Source organism: Melospiza georgiana, chromosome 5 (genome assembly GCF_028018845.1).
Source record: "Melospiza georgiana isolate bMelGeo1 chromosome 5, bMelGeo1.pri, whole genome shotgun sequence".
NCBI lineage: Eukaryota > Metazoa > Chordata > Aves > Passeriformes > Passerellidae > Melospiza > Melospiza georgiana.
Genome location: NC_080434.1, coordinates 62,960,328 through 62,981,737, shown reverse-complemented (window position 1 = coordinate 62,981,737; position 21,410 = coordinate 62,960,328). Strand labels below are relative to the sequence as shown.

Below are 21,410 nucleotides of genomic sequence, written 5' to 3'. Positions count from 1 at the left end.
TCAAAGTAAGTCACAGCAATAGGTAACCCCTTAATGGAGGCTTATCTCTGATACCCATTCAAAGCTAAGCTTAGAACCTTTAAAGGGTTAATAGTAGCTGAAGTCACAGCGGTTAAAACTAAGCAAAAAATAGTTACACCACTGAATGTAAGATAAGGCAACGATTTGGAAAAGGCAAATAAATTACTTCAGGATGGGTCATCTTCCTCTTAGTGATTTTGTTTTCTATCAGTTGTCAAAAGCAACCTAGGTTTGTATTTTCAATCTAGTATTGAAGGCAGAACAGAACTGATAGTTGATAGTTTAAATCAGAATTTAAAGGTGGAAGCAAGTTCTGGAATATCTCCCATGAGAGAAGCTGCAAACTCTCTGGGCAGTCTCTTCCAGTGCTCTGCTACTGCAGAGTAAAGAAGTTCTTCCTCATGTTCACATGGAACTTCAATTCATTTCTGTTTGTTTCTTTTTGTCCTGTTGCTTGGCACCACAGAAGAGAGCCTGGCACCTTCCTCCTGCCACCCTCTCTGCAGATACTGATTAGACACTGATGGGGTCCCTCTTCTCAAGGCTGAACAGGCCCACCTTCCTCAGGCTTTCCTTGTAACAGAGATGCTCCAGTCCTTTCATCTTTATAGCCCTTCTGTGGGCCTGTTCCAGGAGCTCCCTGTCTCTCTGGTACTGAGGAGCCCAGAACTGGACACAGAACTCCAGATGAGCTTCACCAGGGCTGAGCAGAGGGGCAGGATCACCTCCCTCCTGCTGCAGGCAGTGTTCTTCCTGATGCACCCCAGGATGGCATTGGCCCTCTTGGCTAGAAAGGTGTACAGATCAAGCTGGGGATCTTTCCTGGGAGATGTGACAGTCAAACACAGACTAAATATATCATGGTCACTACAGAGGATAAACGACCAATCCTGTACAGGAAGTTAGATGGCAGATGATTTGCCTTCTAATTAAAATCTCATTCCTGATGCTACCCAGTCTTTGGTGCTTATTTCTTGTATGGAATTATGTATATTTTGAAGTCTTTACATAATCAGGCTCCTACAATAATAGAATGGTAATAAAATAAACCTACGACACAAAGGTGGTCAGTGGTGCATTTAATAGTATTCATTTTGCTCTTTAGGAATGCAGAAGAGTGGTGTAAAACTTTAATAGATTCAGAAACACTCTTGTGTGTGCTCCAAGCACAAATTTTGGAAATCCAGGCAACTGCCAGGGTTCCTTTGGTGCATGCTAGCATTGGTTTATCAGAAAGAACAAAGACCAATCCTTTCTCTAAACTGTCTGTTAAGAGTACTGAGTCACAATGTGTAGCCTTAAATCTGAAAGGGCTGTATCTTGTGATACTGTTCCTGCTTTTGACCTTCCAAGTGCATTTGCATTTAGTGTTAGTGTTTGATTGAAGACCCCTGACTTCACCCTCTAGGTTCCATGACATGATAGCTAAGAAATAAGCACAAGTATACTTAAAATTTCAGAGGAGGATGTGTAATTCTTAACAAAATTGTGCTGAGAATTTGAAGTGAAACTTTTTTTTCCTCTCATGGCATGTGCCACTGTTTCCATTTGGGTTTGTCACGTTCATAGAAAGATTATAATTGTCTCTAAATCATCAGCCTTGTGGGCTTTTCAGGGGCTGCAAAGTAATCTGTTGCAGAGATACATGGGCTGGCTTGGCACTTACCCATTCTTTCAGAGTCATGTTCAAATAGCCTAATTCTTTGGGGATCTCAGGGTTTCAGGTATGTTCTGTAGTCTCTTGCTTACTACCACTACTCATCAGAAATGAACCCATTTCCTTGGCATAGTCTCTATGATCCTGTGATTTCTGTGGAAGCTCATGCTCTTTATACTCTGACAAACATCACAGAATGGGGTGAAAAGGCCCTCTGGAGGACACTTGGTCCAATCACCCCTGTACCTACAGGCACTGATGATGCTTGCAAGCCAGACTTTCAGAGGAGAGAGAGAAGCTGCCTCCCATTTGTCCTTGTTTGTTTCTTACGTCAGCCTTGGTGCCTGCCTGAGCCCATTCTACATTCTTTCAGCTCAGTGACCTGGCAGGCCACTTACAAAGTGGGAGCAAGAATGGGCTCGGTCTTCTGTGCTGGAACAGTGCAGGCCAGGAATGAGCAGGAAAATGCAGCAGCTGGCAGATCACTGTGGCTTGCTGTGGAGCCACAGCTTCACTGTGGATTTCCCCACAGAGTTCCATCACTGACCCTGAAATTCTTTACCAAGGTGTGTGCCAGCAAGCACACTCTGTAGAAACAGCTGAAGAGGATAAATAGTGCAGCTCACTGTTACCTCAGGATTGATGCCAGTCACAATAGTATATATATATATATAACCACCTAAAGGTGGCTTGTCCCAGATATCAATGGTCTAAGGAAACGTTTTCTTTGTAATTTGGGTTATTTTAATTCTTGTCCTTCCCTGGAAATTAAGAGCTAATTAAGAGATAGATTTCTGTAGCATTAATTTTTCTTTGAGTATGCTTCAGAATTATGCAAAATCAATAAGAAACATAACTCTACCATTACAAATGGCATGTAAAAGAAAATTGTATTTGGGAAAGGTAGAGTGTAAGACTTCACTGTTTTAATACATATGAGTGAGACTGAGGCGCTAAAGGTAAATTGTATTGAATTTAACAGCACGCTTTTCTAGAGTAAAACCTAAATAATGCATTGTTCTGTCCTTTTCTAGAAAGAAATAGAACAGGTAAAATAGATACTTCTGTATGCATGTGTACTTCTGATCTGAAAAATGAAATAGATTTTTAAACAAAACTTCCTTTGAAAAAAATTGTAATCCTACAACAAGGTGTGCTGTATTTGTGCTAGGCCTGTGACACATGACTGTCTAGTCTGGTTTGCCCCTCTACTGCTATTCAATGTTACAGATGTTATATTGAGCTAAATAAAATTAGGCCTAAATCATTACAGGCAGTGTGCTGTTAATCTCCATTTAAAGGAATGTCTTCTGGTTTCCCAGACTTGAAATAAACTGTTATCTCTCAAATCTTGTGTGACAAAATTTGCAAACTATTGAAATATCTTGTTGTACTCCTAAAACATGTTCTGGATATTAATGTCATAACTTTTTAAAGAAAAGTACACTCAAAGTAAGTAATTTCTTAGTAAAGAGATATTCTGGCTTAAAACTTTAGGTAGCTATTGTTTTAGAAGGCCTGGGGTTTTAATCTAATAGGTGGAATTTGCTCTTGACTTGGCAAAAAAAAAAAGTGAAATATACCTAGGAATTCAAGAAACCAAGGAAGTATACAGTCTATATTAAAGGAAAACAGCTAATGATCTTATTATAAATGTCTTTTTTGATGTCTTTCAGCCATTGCCAACCTTTTTAATCTTTTTACTCTGTGTGTGTGTGTATATATACATAATGAGAGGAGGTTATTTTCAGCTACTGGTATCAAAGAGTTAATTTTAGTTACTTGTTCTGTTAGATTAGCTGTTGGTACAGAGGATATCATTCAAAGGATAACTGTCTGCTTTACCAAATCTTAATGAGCTGGGTATCGGAGCATCTTGGCAAGGCAGGCATTATTCCCTTTCATAGAGCAAGAAGCTTAGTCAGAGGGAGGTTAATTGATTTTCACCAAGGTCACAGCAAAAGTGTGTCGCTGAACCTACATTTTCCAGCTCTGAAGCTCATGCTGTAGTGAGACCTCTCTCATAAAAGGATAATGTTGTGGCTTACTGGCCCTACAGTGGCTACTGCAGATGAAATGCTTGAAGCAGATGTCTGTTGTAGAGCACATTTGACTTTGTGTGATGTTGCAAACCTGTCCAGTGTGTGTTCCCTTCCTTTGTGTTTGCCTTGCTGCTGTTGCAATAACGATTATTCTCTTTGGGTGATAATTATTTTTGTATGTTGCTTGAATTGTGTATTAGAGTATACACGTACCGTGGTAGATAGCACAAACATCTGGCATCTTGATTGTGTCTATAAAAAACCTTGAATACTTGAAGTGGTCAAGTAACGTGCCAAGTTTAGATGAGGTTTGAAAGTTGGGTTTGTTTGTTTTGTATAAAACACTTAACAAGCAGCTTGAAATTGCTTCATTTAAAAATTGCCTGTGTTAATGGGAAAATGTCTTTTTATTTAGGTGGCACATTTGGAGCGAACAGGGCATTACTTAACAGTGAAAGATAACCAGGTGGTGCAGTTGCATCCCTCCACTGTTCTTGATCACAAACCAGAATGGGTGCTGTATAATGAGTTTGTCCTTACAACGAAGAATTACATCCGGACATGTACAGACATCAAGCCAGAATGGTAAGCCAAAGTATTGCAACAATTATGATCTACTGTAGAGTTCTTGGGGTGTTCTTTTTTTCCTTTTTTTAAGTTGAGGTAATTCTTTTCACTTTTCCTGAAGCTAGTTTTACAGAAATGGTTTGAAGAATGGCAATGGTATGGACTGAGATCTTGTAGATGACTGAAGGTTTTCTTTATGGGTACTTGTGCCTTTTTGTGGGTTTTGTGTTAGGCCTCTGATGCCTGGACTCTGTGTACAGCTTGATTTAAAACTAGTTACTTCAGTAAGCCTGGAGGTGCTTGGAGTTGTGAGGTTTGGGGGTACGTCCTATCACCCACTTGCATACCTGAGTTAGTTAGGAGATACCTCAGTATCAGTGCTTCTGTTCTCAAGATCTAAGACTTCTTCTGTCTGATTTTTTCAGAAGGCTCTGAACAGTATTTCATGCTTTCTTAAAATTCTAAGGAAAGAGATGATAATAGTGATACAGCTTCCCATGTTATGATACTTATTCATCAGCTAAATATATCAAGTCAGAAGCCTGAGTCTCTGCACACAAGCAGAGATCTGAAGCATCTTGCCTGTCTTTAAGGTTGTACTTTATTTACCAGGTTGTAGTAAGCTCTGGGAACACGGGAAGTTCTTCAGTTGCTGTAATTTTACTGTTGTGCAGGAAGAGTTTAAAGATTCATAAGCTGGAAAACACAACATAGATATTTATATTGTCTAGTAGTATCTTAATGGAAAATGTGTTTGAATCCCTGCTTAGAAATCTTGGTTCAACAAACACTGACCTAAAGCAGGATCCTCTGGCCTTGGTTGTACTTGTAAGTTTAAAACAGCTGAGGCAGAGCTGTACTCTGACACAGTGGTTGTTTGTGTACACTTCTGTGGCTCAGGGACTGACATGAAGCAGAGGCTCTGGCTGTGTGCATTGCCATGGCAGGTACTGAAGCAGCAGCAGGAGTCTGTAAGGGGCACATGGCCAGACAGGAGCATCTCGTGAGACTCATGTGTGCTTTTTGCTTTCAACTTGGACACTTGCTCAGGATGGCACTGCCGTTTTAAATGTGTGCATCTGTGTGCATTTCAGTTAGTCTTAGAATTGCAGAATGAGCTGAAAACAATGGATAACTTTTGTGTCCTTCCTTTACAGTTGTAAAATTTCTGTAAAATGCATTTTAAAGTTTGAGTATCAGTAACAAGCTTCTCCTTTTTTGACAGGCTGGTGAAAATTGCCCCTCAATATTATGACATGAGCAATTTTCCACAGTGCGAAGCAAAGAGACAGTTGGATCGCATCATTGCCAAACTTCAGTCCAAGGAATACTCACAGTACTGAATTTATGCTTTGAACTGAAGTTATTCAGAGGACAGCTTTAAGAGATGAAAGGATTCAAAGTTCAAGTTGTGCTCTTCACTTTGGTTCAATAATGGCCTTTATTTGAAAGCTTTTTAATTTTTCTTTACAGTAAATATTCCATTCTGATTTCATAAATTAAACATTTATGCCTCCCTTTTGTGTTGACACTGTAGCTCATACTGGAAAAGCTAATCAATGTTTTGCAGTTTATTGAAAGTAGTTCTATATATAACAATGTTATAAGCATTTCTTTAGAAATGGTTGAAAATGCTTCTAAAAATGTGATTATCGACCATGGTATGCATGATCGTTGTAATTGTTGACATTCCTTTTAGAAGTTGTGAAATGTTACAACTTGTGCTTCTGTAGACACAATCTTTGGCTTCAGTACAAGGGTACTGACTTCAATAAAGTCTATTTATACTAATTTTGTGCCACAGTATGTCAGTATTTCTATTGTTTTGATTGTAATATGAGAAGCCCATTTAGTCTCCCATTAAACTGCTGTTTGATTGACATGGCAGTAGTTTAATGTTTTAATACTAAAAGTACAGATGTTTAAGCAGCACAATGATGCTATAATATGATGCATACGATGTTCATCCCTTGCAAACTTGTTAAAATTATTTAGGAAAACTCAGAATGCATGCAGATGTGTTAGGAGAATGCTTTCTTCCAACATAGCCCTAAGTATTTCTCAGACAGAACTGTAGTAGCGTGTCCTATAAAGTGAAGTGTGTGTGGCCAGGTAGAAATTGCTCTGCTGGGCAGTGTTCAGGTACTGTTTAGGATCAACACAAGCAATAGCATAAGTGACACTGTAGATCAAATCACACTGCACCATTGTAATTTTGTGGTGATTTTTGGTGAAATATGATTTGACAGCATAATCCCATGAGGAATTTATAGTAAAATTTGATCACAGGGCTGGAGCACCTCTCTTAGGAGGACAGGCTGAGAAAGTTGGTGTTGTTCAGCATGGAGAAAAGGAGGGGACCTTATTGTGACCTTTAAAATACCTCCAGAGGTTTTAGAAGAATGAGTGAGGATTTTTACGAGGGCCTGTGGTAAAAACTTTTTACCAGTGACAGGGCAAGGGCAAGGGTTTTACTCTGTTTGAATCTCAGATTGAGATTGGACATAAGGAAGAAATTTGTCACTGTGAAGGTGGTGAGGCATTGCAACAGATTATCCAGGGAAGTTGTGGGTGCTCAGTCCCTAGAGTGTTCCAGGTCAAGTGGGATGGGGCTTTGAGCAGCCTGGTCTAGTGGAAGGTGTCCTTGCCCATGGCTGGAGGGTTGGAGCTAGATGATCTTTAAGGTCTGGTTGAACCCAAGCCATTCTGTGGTTTAATGTATTTGATCAGATTTCTGTTTTTCCCTCCCCATGGAATACACTGAGCTTTGGTCCTTCTGGCAAAGAGCAGCTGGATCAGCTCTTGCTGAAACTGGTTCCCTTAGGAAGAGAGCTGTGCCTCTGTAAGGCTGAAGCAAAAATAGGTTACATTTGCAGAGCTGATAACTAACCTCAGACTAATTTTAAGCACTGATGTTTGGGGTATCCTGTCCTATTTAAATCAGCAGTGGGCTATAAAATTACTTTGAATACTTGGAGGATTTTCTTCCAGTCACAACTTCTTTTTTAATTGCCATTTATATGATGGTAGGAAGTTTTGAAAACTTTGCTAGGACCTAAAATAGTAATAGTGAAGATAAAGATGTCAGAAGATTAAAATTTGAGTAGATTTATAATATGCAGTGGGACTTAGGAGTCTTTCTTGGTTTTGCTAAGTGAGAGGAAATGTTAGATGAGTCTGGACTTTGTTACCATACCAAACCATTTTCAGTAGGAAGGAAGGAAAGAGCTTCACTCTGCATAAAATTTCAAATTGGGTTGTGTTTTCTGACTGCAGTTAGAAAAGGTTTTAATTTCAACAGGGATTCTGAACTCCTTAAGCAGCTTTTCAAACTAATATTCCTGAATGTGCAAATGTTGGTTTTGCAAATTGCTGCTGTAGTAGGATGACTTGGGCTGGATATGTGGGGTTTCCTGGTGACTTGCTTATCCTCGGTGTGGTGAGCAGAGGGGACTGCTTTGTGCAGTGCTGAAAACTGGCTGCTCCCCAGGTAAGAGTTGCTCTAGTGTTTGTGTGCAGCCTTCAGCTGACGGTGTAGGACCACCTTCTGCATGACTTTGCCTAGGTCTGGCAAGGGCCACAGACAGTTCTCTGCTTGAAACGCCTCAGGGACCCCAGAACCAGCTGGCATCAGCTGCTCTAGCTTAGGTCCTTGGGGATGGGGGAGCAGATGGCTATGGCTGTGAGTGGAACTTGACACAGGAAAGACTTTGCCTTGTTTTTGGTGATTTTCTTTTTCCTTAAATTGTCATACCCACAAGCTCAGCTTGGGCTGTGACAGCTGACCTGGGCTCTCACCGTGCTGCTAGGAATGCAGATACTACTGGCCAAACTCACGTCCTCTTGACAGCTCTGCACCCCTGCCACCTTCCAATTAAGCTGGTGACACCTGGGCTTAATTGGAAGGCTGGTGGTGTCCCAGCTGTCACTGGGGACAGAGCAGGCCGGGTGCCCCCACCCCTCCTGCAAGCAACGGGAGGCAGCTTTCCTGCTGGGATGCTGATGGAATCTGGGGGATAGTGCTTCAGCAAGACATGGAAGCCTTGGCACCTGGGGAACCTATTGCATTTGGTACTTGTGTATTCCTGAAAAACACACCCCTGTATTGAAGAACTCACAAAGCACTTGCAATACTTGAGTTTAGGGCTAAAGTATTTTCTTACAGGGGACTGTGTGCTGTGTATGGAGTCTTTTGCTAAAAATTGAGTAGTGGAGAACGGCCCCAGGGTTGGAGTGGCTTTGTGCAGTCTGTTCTCTGCCCAGTACTGATCTCAGCTGAGGCCATTCAGGGGTTCAGGGCAGAAACAGAGACTCACTTAAATCACTGTGGATATCTTAGAGTTACTGCAAATCTAACTTTGATGTAATTTTAGAGCCATATAGCAGTGGGAGGGGAGCCAGATGTCTAAGGAGTCACTACCTGTCTCTGAAGGAGTAATGACAGGGACAGCAGGGCTTCTTGAAGTAAGATGTTTCCTGACTCCTACAGGGAAACTATCAGGAGCAACCTCCTTAGCTACTGCTGTCTCAGGGGTACAGATGCATGCTGAGAAACTTGGGTTTGAGAGTAGCTCTGGGTTTTTTTAAAGTTCAGTGTTGAAAGACAAAACCTTGTTCCCTTTTTTTCTGATGGGAAAAATGTCAAAAAAGGTTGCCCAGAGAAACAAAAGGAGACCAAGAAGGAGGCATAGAAATTAGACTGCTTTATCTATGAGTGTAGGGAGGTTACTGCCTCCCTTTTAAACGTTAAAAATACTCAGAGCTCTGCCCATCGTCAGAGCTCTGGCTGCTTATACTTACACAGCATGCAGTCAGTAAATAAGGGGAAAAGTTGGAAATCAAGTTTGCTGGTGTCAAATAGAAATTCAGCTTCTGTTCTGTGAAAAGCCACATCTGACTGCATGACACTGGGGCTCTTTTTTGCTGCTCTGTGGAGCGAGGGTTCCCAAATAAACTGCAGAGCTGCCCCCAGCAGCTGCAACATTTTCTGTTCTGCTGTGCTCCCTGCCTTACTGCCACCACTCCAGAGTTTCAGACTGCTAGTCAAGGGTGTACATGTGTTTTGGAGTAGAGATGAACTGCTCCTTAGGATTAACTGGTTATCTGCTTTGGAACAATCTAAAAGGAAAAGTGATGTGTTGTTTACTTAGTGATCTTTTTGTCAGAGATATTCTGATGCTTTTTGAAAATATTTGGTTTGTATATAATAAACTGTTTATAATGTGGGGCTTTTGGAAATACAGAATATGGATTTGATGACAGGAAAACAATACTAAGTGAAAGGAGTATATTTTTTGAAAAGAGGAAGTCTTCAGTCTTAATTGTGCTGCTGTGTAATACCTCAGAGCAGTAAAGGGCTAGTGTCAGTGTGAGACAATAACTGTGTTTAGGTTTGTTAGACACAGAGGTAGTTACTAATGGCTAAGTACACGTGGATAGGTACATACCTTCATTATGGAGATACAAAGAAGTGACCAGTTAATACTGTGTTTAGATTGGCACTTAGAATTTTTGACAGGGAGTAGAATAAATGGTGAGTCCATGCTTTGCTGTGTTCTGATGCCATAAAAGCCCCTGAACTCTTACTTTTGGGAGATCTTTATGTACTGCAGTACTAAGACAGATGCTGACGTTCCTTTGGGGTTTATGGGAATGTCTTCATCCTTTGTACCTCTGCCCATTGATGGAGGGTAGAGAGCAGCTGGCATGGCCCAGCCTGGGTTGGTATGTTCTGTATCACTGTGGTCAGTTTTGTCTGATCACCCCCTCCCTTTTTGGATCAGGGCTTGTGACACAGCATTGGTTTGTGACGTGTAACTTGCATTCTGCACTGCTACATGGTTCATACTGAAAACTGCTCATTTTTGCCATAAGAAATGCAGTTTAAAGCAAAAATGCTGACATTAGCTTTCACCATTTGGTTTCATTTGAAAAGATACCATAGCAGAAGTCAAAAGGCAAAGAGTTTTCCTACCATCCAGTCCAGCTACAATTATTAATTTGTAATCAGATTGCTTTAGTTCATTGCTGATAATGTATAGCAATAAAAAGCCATAGCACACCATAACAGTAGAAAGCAGAGAGTTATATTGTAAAGTACACAAATTTATTCACTTACTGTAGTTCGTGAAGTTTAGACATTTATCTTGGTTTTAGAACAGCTGAGGGTTTTAATAATAAACATATTTTACTATTAGAAGTATAATCTTACTCTGGTAGTTTGTTGACCTTTCAAAATTATTTAACTTACACTGGTAGTTTATTGACCTAAATTTATTTAACCTTATGACTATGTATGTGACATTAGATTTATGTGAAGCAGAGGGAAAAATGGTCAGCGTAGTTTGTTTTCCTACTGGTACCTCTGACACTGATGGCTTTGTTTTGGGGTATGTATGCTTCCTGAAACTGTTCCTAGAATTCAGCATTGGTTCCCAGTAATACAAGTGTCTCATGTTTTTAAGCTTCAAACAGGCAGCTTTAAAACCAAAATGCAACCATTTTGAGAGCATTTGCCCCTCTCTTTTCCTTTCACAAATGACAAGCTTGGGCTGCCTCTTAATTGGAACTGATGTGTTTGAGATAAGTGGTTGGCATCAAGGAGATCCAGGCTTCCACTATCAAGGGATTAAAGTAAATATGGTAATGGCAGTAAAATAACATTCCTGTAGATAACAAGACTAGTTCTGCTGATTGTAGGTGTTTGATCTTGCAGTTTCAACTCGAATATAGTGGTTTCTCAGGAACACTGAATGTATGTTGGACAGATGATAAAATAATTTCATTTGTGTACATCTCAGCTCTGAGTGGTTCTTCCAGCTGTGAAAGCTATGCAGTAGTTTTGTTGTATAGAAAAATAAAACATAGCACAAATTAATGCTGATAATAAATACTTCTTGTGGCTTTAAACATGTGTTATTTTGGGTTGGTCTTATTCCTTTAGCTAAAGTAGCCCTCTTGCCTTCCATTTGAATTCAGTGTTTATTTTGAGCCTATTCCATTAGTGTTCCCAGCCTCATTGCTTCCAGCAGCATAAACAATAAACACTTGGAGCATCAGCTCCTACCAGGCTCCATCGAGTGGAGGGTACTGGTGGATGTATTTCCTGAATGCTTTGTCTATTAAATATTCAGCTGTGCAGTCAAACCACTTCTTTTATTAGTAACCAGTTTTAACCTCAAAAATATCAACCTTTTCAGCTTTATGAAGATGCTAGTGTTTGCTTTAAAGACTCACAGACTTAATTTGACCTTTCAAACCTTAGGATGGTATCTTTGAGGTTATTTCATTTTGCATGTTGAATAAGTAACTGATAAGCCTTTACTGTGACAGGGATAGTATCATTCTTTTAAAGAAATAAATGCCCTTTGAACTCTTTCTGAAAGGCTTACAATTTGTACAGAAAGGTTTACAATTTGTGCAGCAGCAGCAGGTTTGAAGCAGTGTGAGTCACAACATGTTTATCTAAGCAGCTGTCCAAGAGAGCATTGACAGCTTTGTTCCAATGTGTTACTGGTTATACAATAAAGTGGAAGTAAACTCAAATTACTGCTACTTCTACATACTTTAAACACGTAATTTGATTAAGAGCAGAAGTCAAATACAAGAGTTGGCAAGAATTTAAAATTCCAGTCTTGATGTTCACAATATGTACCCTGTTTGTTGAAAACTGACATTTAATATTCCGTAAATTTATGGACAATGAGCAGTTTCTCCTTGTAAGCAAGCCAATGTTAAAGTGGTTTTGCTCTCAAGCTCCCTGCTGGACTTGCTGCTATGTAAATCCAAACACTATTCAAATGTCTGTTCTCTACATTCTCAAGCATTGTCAAATACAAAGTTGAACAGTAATGTGGAGGTTCTGACTTTTCTGCAGCCTACAGAAATCCTGCTTGTTTCTGAGGAGACTTATGGAAGAAAAAATGAATAGGAAAATCCCCCTTTGGGATCTCATTCATAATCACATTTATTCTTCACAAAATAATTGCCTCTAATGGATATTATTTTTGCAAGTAATGTTTAAGCTTCCAAATGTTTGTAGTCTAATGGCTTGATATGAAACGAAAGTTTAGATCTCTCATTAGGTACAGTGAGGTCTCAGAAATTAATTTGCTTTTATTTTTAGCAAACTAATTTGATCATAAAAACAACTCTGTAAATGCTGGGTTTTCTAGACTCAAAGTAGAACTTCCTAAATGAGGAACAAAGTCAACAACGAATCTTTGTTCTTACTACTTAAAAAACTTCAACATTAAAAAAACCTGCTTTAAAAAAAACCAGTTTATTCTTTCCCTTGATTTTGGCCAATAGGTAAAGAAAAGGACATGGGCATACAAGCTGCAAAACCATTTCTGGTACAAATGTGTTCCTAGGTTTTCTCCTAACAAGGTTTGTTTTTCTTAATGGGCTCAAATGTGATGTCACTGAAGAAATCGAAACTTAGTGTTCTGTCAAAACCCTTTGAAACATTTATCAATTATTTCTGAGGCTTTGCTGCCTCTTTGTGGTATTTCTTGTGTAAAAATGGAATTCTTTATTGATCAAAGATTTTCTTGGGTTTGTGCAAAAGCCAGTTAAATGCAATTTCCCCAAGTTCTACTATGTGTGGCTGGGAGTCTGTTTTCCTCCCCCCTCCACGTTCCTTCCCATGTGACACAGCATGTAGTCCTGAGGAGTAGCTAAATATTGTTTGAGTCTGTAAAACAGTTGGTGCTGGGAAGGCGCTGCTGCTGTATCAATGAACTTTGAATAATGTGCTGAATTAGGTGTAGCCTAATTAGGTGTAGCCTTCTGCCTCCTGTAGCACTGAGGAGATCTCCTCACACCTTTCACTACATCCATCCTTAGACAACATCTTTACTGTGACCAATCAAATAATGCTGAGTCCACTCCTTTTTCATCACTCACTACTTTGCTAATGAGCCAAATGTGCCCAGAAGCTGGCAGAATAGCTGGGGGGTGGTTCTCAGATGTAAAGATACTTACACTAGAGGCAGGACTCATGACAAGCTAACCATCTTGATTCCTGCTAATTTGGGTTATTCTAGGGTTCTCCCCCCAGCTCTGATTAGTTACTTCATAACTATAATCATGCAAACATAATCACAGGAATGTTATTTTGGGGAAATTATAATCTGATAGGGCTTTAGCAATTTATTTACATTGTTAATTGGTGATGAGGCTATAAAAGTTATGAACTACCTCATAAGTTCATGCCTGCTGACATTTGAATGGCATGTATTCACTGGTTGTTATTTATAATTTTGGGGGTATTGAACTGATGGAGATTACTCATGTTGAAAAGCTGCTGGAAGGCCTGAACTAGGAATTAAATTATCATAGTGGCTTCATTTTGTTAACAGTCTCATTGAAAATATCTTGCTTGCAGGACAATCAAACTCATCAGTGTTCTGCTCTTCCACTTCAGTAGACAAAGTTTTAATCAGTGGCACACTTGATCTTGCAAAATTCAGGGAAAATAATTTCCTGCATTTTTGAGATGAGCAAAATTCATGTAATCTAGCTTTAAAACTCCTGTCACTTTTTTCCTTTTTTTTTTGAATAATCAGCTTTACTTCATTCAGTTGCCTTTTTCATGTAACTTCAATTATCATGATGACCCAATGCTTAGATGGAATTAGCTCATGGATGAAGAGCAAGCAACTGAATCTGAACTCAGGCAAAGTGAATAATAGAGTGATGGTGAGATCAAAACATTTTGAGAAATGCACCGTTTTCTTGGCAGTGGAGCATTTTCAGTTGGTCTTTGCATTTAGATGGCTTTAGAGAACCTTGTTACTCATTTCTGATGGTCTTATGTAGCAGCACTGAAAAAAAAAAGTTTTTTACTGTCCTTTTTTTTTCCTTGGAGCTGCTGTCCTATCTTAGCAATCATCTAGCTTCAATTATTTTTTTAGCTTTTGGATGAAGCACAACAGTTTATGCAATCTTCACCATCTAGCAAACTTTAAAAAATGAATTGCATTCCAGGCCTTGATTTTCTTCTTCAAAAGTTAAGGCCTGAACTCAGCTCTGGTACTGGAGACCAGGAGTACCAAAGCCAGTGCCAGTGACTTCTTCGGTGTAACTGAACTTTCTGAAATAAGGGTATCACTTGTCTTGTGCTATAACCACAAGTATCTCTGTAATGGTATTGTGTAGCTGAAGTTTGGGAGTGGTGTCCTAGGATACTTTAGAAAAGCTGTATTTTAAATAATCTTGAGCTGTTATCCTAATATTGGAAACTCTGCACCCATGGCCCTTGTGGCTGAGGCTGCTGAATCCAATGTGCAGAAGCTGTTCTGGGAACTCCAGGTCTCACAGACAGCTTGGAACTGGGCTGTGTAGGCCATGTTAAGGTGAAAAAAGCTATTTGGATTTTACCTAGAATGCTGTAAAAAGCTAGTGGAAAAAAAGAACACTGAAAAGATATTTTAGAGGTGACCACGGTTGCTGTGCTGTCATCCACTTGCAGTTTGATTTTCAATTATGTCTAATCTTACATTTCTGTATTACAGACACAAGTTATCTTTAAAGTTAACTAGACACCTAAACACTCTGAAATCTCCACTTATTTCAGCTTTAAGTAGGCTTTTACTCCTCTGGGGCTAATTGCTTGTATAAACATTGTCTAACAATGTTGCTTGACTTTTCCAAGGGTCTGGTACTTACACTGTTGATCTCCTCAAATATTAAAAAGATGTAATACCTAGCTCCAGAGGTGTTCAAAAAGCCAAATAAAGTGATTTGTTGGAAAGTGCTAAGGAAGCTTTAAGGTATTAGCCTAATAGAAAACCTATCAGTGGACTTCTAAAGCCTTTCCTCTTCAATTTTTATGGACTGTCTTAATTGACTTTTTATGAACTTATGAATAGGCTATGAAGAAAGTAGTTTCTTTTTTCCCTTTTTCTTTTACCTGCAAATAAGATAGATGGACAGCTTCTAACTTTATTTCAGAATATCTGATATTATAGACTTCCCCTCTGAGAAGAGATTTTCAACTAACGAAGTCAGGTAAAGTTAACACAGCTGCTAACACAAGTGACAGCAGTGAATAAAATAATAATACTCAAAAACATATTGCGGTGTTTGTGATCACAAGCTTTAAAAATATGGGGAACAGAGCAGTCAGCTTGGATAGCTACACTGATTACTGGAGGGACACTGAGTTACCTAAACAAAATGTACAGCCATGGAGTTACAGAACCTTCTGTTGCAGAATCTTCTGTTACAGAATCTTACTTTAGTGGCTACAGCTGAGTTGAACCCCGATTCCTTGGGATTGTTCTAATAATCTGTCTTCTTACATGGAACATATAAATTGCACAGGAATGGCTTTTCTATCTCAAATTCTCCATATGCTTCTCAAACCAAAAGACCTCTAGAAGCCTCCCTTGCTCTTCAAGAACTTTCTAAAGAGATCACTCCGCATAAAGAAAAGGAAGAATCTCTGGCTTTTGCCTGTAACAATGAGATACCAGCTTCCTCTTTGGGAGGTCTCTGGCACTTGGTGATACCAAGATAAGATCTATTTCTTGTCTCAAACAGTTCTTGGCCCAGTGTGGTCTCACTGTGTTTCATGGTCTAGCCCCAGCCAGCCCCAAAGGCCCACACAGCCACTTGCTCCTTCCCACCTCCAGTGGGATGGGGGAGAGAATCATAAAAGTGAGAAAACTCATGTGCTAAGATACAGACAGTTTACCAGAGAAAGCAAAAGCCATGTGTACAGACCAAGCAAAGCAAGGAATTAATTCACCCCTTCCCACAGGCAGGCAGGTCTCCAGCCATCCCCAGGAGGGCAGGGCTCCATCACACAGAAGGGTGACTTGGGAAGACAAACACCATCACTCAAAACATCTCCTCTTTTTTCTTCCCCCAGCTGTGTGTGCTGAGCATGATGCCCCAGGGTGTGGAATATCCCCTGGGTCAGCTGGGGTCAGCTGTGCTGGCTGTGTCCCCCCCAGCTCACTGTGCACCCCCGGCCTCCTCACTGGTGGGGGGGGATGAAGAGCAGAAGGGAAACCTTGATGCCATGTCAGCCCTGCTCAGCAATAACAAAAACATCCCTGTGTTATCAACAGTTTTCAGCACAAATCCAAAATACAGCCCCACACCAGCTACTGCAAAGAAAATTACCTGTATCCCAGCCAAACCCTACACAGTGCTTCAGCCTCTTGCTGTCTGGGAGAAGGCAAGACCAGTCTAATTTAAACGTTTCATCCTGATTCTCTTTTTTTATCTGCAAAATCTGTTTTGGGAATAAATTCCACCCCTCTCCTACTCCTCCAAGAAAAGTTTCTATCTTATTAGGCTTTGAAAATCTTTAAGGTGAAAACATGGAAGCAAAGAGCAAAGCAAATAAAATTCTAGATTGTATTTAATAAGATGCTTTTCTAGTGCTTTGACAGTCTTTATCTAGTACCCTGGTACATTGTAACTGCACAGTGTTATGCATCTCTGAAGATATTTGAGTGATTTTTCTCAGTTCCAACTGCCCCATGCCTTTTTTTTTTCCCAGCACCAATGGAATATTAATGGTTATCCTGAGATTACTTTTGTTATTCAAACATTTAATGGCTTTTGCTATTGCCTCCACCCCTCACCAATCCATTTCCCCAAATTTTTTACAAGCATTTATCTCCACTTTACTTCTTCCTGTCTACAGAACTGAATACACTTTTAGCATCTTTTCCATGGACCTGTTAGTGCACTGGGATGGGGAAATAGACAAGAGCTATTTGTGGATTTTATTATGTTTGGTTACACGTTTCTAGTAACAGAAGTAGCATACAGTTCTTTTACTTCACCACCATCACGGTGACCATGATGTTAGTGAGCTAACTCACACAACAGACAAAGAGATTATTGGCCATTTCAGGAATGGCTGGTTGACAGAAAACACCACAAATGCTCTGCAGGAGCAACACTTAAGGCTGTCAGTTTTCAGGTGTGGTTTTGCTGCCAGCAGAAGGGCACTTCAAGAGATTGGGGGATAGTTCACAGCTACCAGCAAAGACTACAACAGGATCTCCACTGGTAAGTGATCACTGTGCAATTAAGCTTAACCTCCTACCAGTGATGGTCCCCAGAAGAACTCTCTGAACTTCAAATGGAGACATTTTGAGTTAGACCAAATGGTTACCAGCAGGGTGAGGAACAATGTTTGAAGGAAAACGAGAGCCAGAATAGAATGCACTAAGACTTATTATGAAGATGAAATATGCAAAGTGAAATTGCTTAAAATTTTAGAAGTGAGATGCTTTGAACACTGACCCCTCAGACAACGGGAAATTCAAGAATGATGAAGTGACAAGGAATTTTATGCCTTAATTGTTGCTGTCTGAAAAGCTGAAATAAATTCTTAAGCCGTGTGAGTTTTGTGGGTCACTGATGAGCAGCTTAAACAGGATGAAGTCTCTGAAAGCAAATACTGGAGCAATCTGAGAAACATGTTGTGAGCATAGGGAACACCTTTTTTCTGATCTGCTTTCTACATTTTGTTACTGGGACTCTTCATGCTGTACTTGTAACTGGTTTAGGGCAGGATGAAAGGCTCTTTGACCTCATTTGGGACAGAGCTGGCTGTCACAAGTATTCCTCTGGACTATGAATTCTTGGCTAGCCTTTTTTTGGACAAAGTCAACTCATGTGAAAAAGGTGAGTTTCTACTATGCTCGAATGTGTTTCACAGGATTCCACACTTACCATACTCACGCCACAGTTGTTTTCTCAACAAATGGAATGACCAAAGGATTCCATGGGTGTTACTAAATGCTGTTTTTTTCTTAGGAGTGTCAGGTGAGGGGAAGTGCGGACTTTCAGTGGACTTTTGATCAGTTGTGTCACAAAAATGTGTCTAGTCTTTTCTACTGATGGCTCTGGGCTGTTATGACTACTGGGTGATGCTCACCAAACTCCCCTCTCTCCCAGCTAAGCTTTGGAAGCAAACGCAGTATTTTTTAGAAGTTAAAACCATTTATTTTTATATGAAACAAAACAGTTAGTCTGAAAAGAAGTACCATCCATATTATTTGCTTTACATTCACAATTAGCTGAGTTTTGTGATATCAGTGTTAGCTGATGAGGACAATGTTCCCCTTGTTAGAGGTACTTGCTCGAGGTATTGGGTCTGCAAGCAGGATAAGGCATACTCAAGGAGCGAAGTCAATCTATTTCCGCTAATTTCCTGGAAAACACTTTAAGATCATGATATTTTGAGTGACCTCGCCGTGCCCGACGAGCAATTTAGCGACGGCTTACGGGCCGTCAGTGTTGTCCTTCCTCAGGGCGGGAGGGTTCCCCGTGCCCCGGGGCTGAGGCAAACACCCCCGAAAGGAGCAATCGGCCGAAATCCCACCTGCCAGGACGGCTCTGGAGAAGTTTCCCGTCGGTTTTCCCGCCCCCTCCTTCTCGGCCGCCAGCGGCCGGGCTGCGGCGCCGGTGTGGAGCCCGTGCCCTCACGGCTGCGGACGGAGCCACAACTTTGGTGGCGCGGTGCTGCGCGCACGGCTCGGCTCGGCTCGGCACAGCTCGGCTCGGCTCGGCACGGCTCAGCTTGGCTCGGCGCGGCTCGGCTCGGCTCGGCTCGGCTCCGCACGGCTCAGCACAGCTCGGCACGGCGCGGCGCGGCACAGCTCGGCTCGGCACGGCTCAGCGCGGCTCGGCTCGGCTCGGCTCGGCACGGCGGGGCCGGGCGCGGGGCGGGGCGGGGAGGCCGGGCCGCGGCCGGGAGGGCGGGCCCGCCCGCGGCGGCGCTGCCCCGGCGCGGCGGGGGAGGACGCGCGTCGCCACTTGCCCGCTCCTTCCCCGCCGCGGTGCGGCCGCAGGTTCCGCAGGCGCCCCCTCGTTGCCGTGCGCAGGGGCCGCGCTGGCGAGCGGGGCCGGGCGGGGATGGCGAGGGCGCCCGGCGCTGGTGATCCGGTGCCGGGCTCTGTAGCGCGGCCCGTCCCCGGCGGCGGCGGCGGCGGCGGAGTGAGCGCGCGCACGTGACCGGCCCCGGCCCCTCGGTGCCGCCGCGAACGGCCGCGCTCACACGCTCCGACACACGCGGTACCCGCGCCTCCATCCCTCCGCCCAGCCAGCCAGCCATCCATCCGGCCGGCCGGCCAGCCCCGCTCCCCCGCACGCACCGCGCCGGCCGCCGCCAGCGCGAAGCCGTCGGCACCACTCCGCGGGGGCAGCGCCGGCGGCGGCAGCGACCGCGCGAGAGGCAAGAGTTTGCGAGGGCTGCTCGTGCCTTCCCGAAGAGGTTTTGCGCCCGGAGGATGGCTGGCTGCGGGCTGTCGGAAGACGCTTGCTTCTCCTCCTTCTTTTACAACTACACCTCCTCCTGGGAGACCTCCTACAACCAGGTAAGAGGTGGCCGGTGCTGCGCGCTCGCCGCCGCTGCGCCCGCCCGGCTCCTCGGGGGAAAACGAAGGTGGTGCCAGTGTGTGCAGGAAGGGTCTGGAAGTGTTTCTGTTCAGCATGTGTGTTGCAGGTGGGAGGGTTAAATCAGCCGAAGAAAGAAATGAGAGAAAAGATCCTCTTCCCGTGTGCCTTTCAGCCCGCTTGCCTCTGCCCCCTCCCTCTCGTGAGGAAGAGGAGCGTGAGGAGCTCTAAGGAGCGAGAGCCGTAGCCCGCGGAGGGCTGTGTGTTGCCCGGGAGCAACTCGGGGCTCAGGCGGGCAACTCGATCGGAGTGCCCCGAGCCTGCCCTCGGCTGCACGGAGGGACCGCGTTCAGGAGAGGCGGCCGGGCGAGTTTGCCGGGCGGGGGGAGCAGGATGCGAGTGACAGGCTGCGTGCCAGAGGGACCCCCCGCACCCGCTTCGTCCTCCCGCAGAAATGGCTGCAGACGCATCCAGATCCGTAATTTCGGATCCCGCCTAGGTGGAAATAGTTCGGCTCACCCATCTCTCTCTGTGATTCACCCCCGATCCCCCCTTCACGCACTTAACTTTGATGACTGTGCAATGCGGAGCGCGCAGCCGGGTAGCGCCGGCCGGCTCCGTCCCTCCCGCCCGCGCCGGGGCTCGGGCAGCGGGGGGCGGCTGGCGAGGCGGTGGGGGAGAGCGGGGGGAAACCAGAAATCGCGCCTCAGAGGTAGAGAGCTATTCTGGGAGCCTCCGAAGCGCCTTTAATTAAATAACTGTTGTAGTCTGCTGCCCCCGCTGCTTGTCTGGTGAAAGTCTACAGGCAACTGTCATTTATAAACTACACCGGTGTGTGTGCGTGCGTGCGTGGGGAAGGGGTTTTCTGGCGCTGGCGTGACAGGAAAAGTTGGGCAGCGGATGGAAGCGGGCGAGAGGCGCCCCGGGCTGTGCGGGCGGTGGTGCCCGCGGGGGGACCAGGGGTCGCCTCCCCGCTTCCCCTGAGGGGGACGGAACCGGCGAGCTCAGGGGAAAACGTGCAGCCCTATGACCCCAATTTCCAGGCGACTGAGACCCCCAAACTGTCAGTGAACAGTGTGAGGTTACACCTCACGGCGAGGCAGGGAGACGCCGCGCGCACTTCCCTGCTCCAGGAGTTGCAAGCGGCGAGGAGCGGGGCCGCCCTTGGGCAGCGGCCGGCCGGGGAGCCCGGGCGCGGCGGGGCTCGAAGCCCTGACAGCCTGCTCGTCCGAGGCAGCCGAATCAATACAGACGTGTCGCTGTGTCCCGGTGCGAGCGGACCCCGCCGGGCCCATCGCGGCAGCGCCCGCTCCGTGCCCGGGCAGCCGCCCGCCGGGTGTGCCGCCCCGGCCGGGAGAGCCTTCCCGGCGGGGAACAAGTCAGGCTGGCGTGCGCCGGGGAGAGGGGGCTCCTGTGGGGACCAGACGCGCATCAAGCATAGAGCCGGCGTTGAAGCGCCGTCTCCGGGCGCGCCGGAGCCGCTGTGGCTCGGCGGAGCCCCCGGGCAGCCCCGCGGCCGGCGGGGACAGCAGCGGCGCTCGGCCGGTCCGTGCGGGGCCCGGAGGGCGCGGCCGCAGCCGGCGCTCGCAGGCGCGGCGGGGCTGCCCGCACTCCGGGCCCGGCGCTCGGCGGGAGTTGGCGCCGGGCGCGGCGCTCGCAGGGGCTCGGGGTGGCCGCGGCTCCCGAGCCGCTCGGGCGGGGGCTCCTCTGCACCTCCCGAGGGCACAGCCGGTGCCCGTGCGCCCGTGTGAGCA

The 21,410-nt window shown here is 44.3% G+C and overlaps 2 protein-coding genes across 2 annotated transcripts in view; both read left to right on the top strand.

Annotated features, from left to right (window-relative positions):
- Nucleotides 1-6,078, top strand: part of DHX15 (DEAH-box helicase 15) — a 45,365-nt gene extending 39,287 nt beyond the window's left edge. Inside the window, exons 13-14 of the mRNA XM_058025347.1 lie at nt 4,136-4,305; nt 5,513-6,078. Of these exons, the coding sequence (XP_057881330.1) occupies nt 4,136-4,305; nt 5,513-5,630 (288 nt within the window). The 3' untranslated portion in view covers nt 5,631-6,078. The remainder of the gene's footprint in view (nt 1-4,135; nt 4,306-5,512) is intronic.
- A 13,361-nt stretch (nt 6,079-19,439) lies between these two features.
- PPARGC1A (PPARG coactivator 1 alpha) overlaps nt 19,440-21,410 on the top strand; it is a 364,992-nt gene continuing 363,021 nt past the window's right edge. The window contains exon 1 of the mRNA XM_058024483.1: nt 19,440-19,637. Within this exon, the coding sequence (XP_057880466.1) occupies nt 19,551-19,637 (87 nt within the window). The 5' untranslated portion in view covers nt 19,440-19,550. The remainder of the gene's footprint in view (nt 19,638-21,410) is intronic.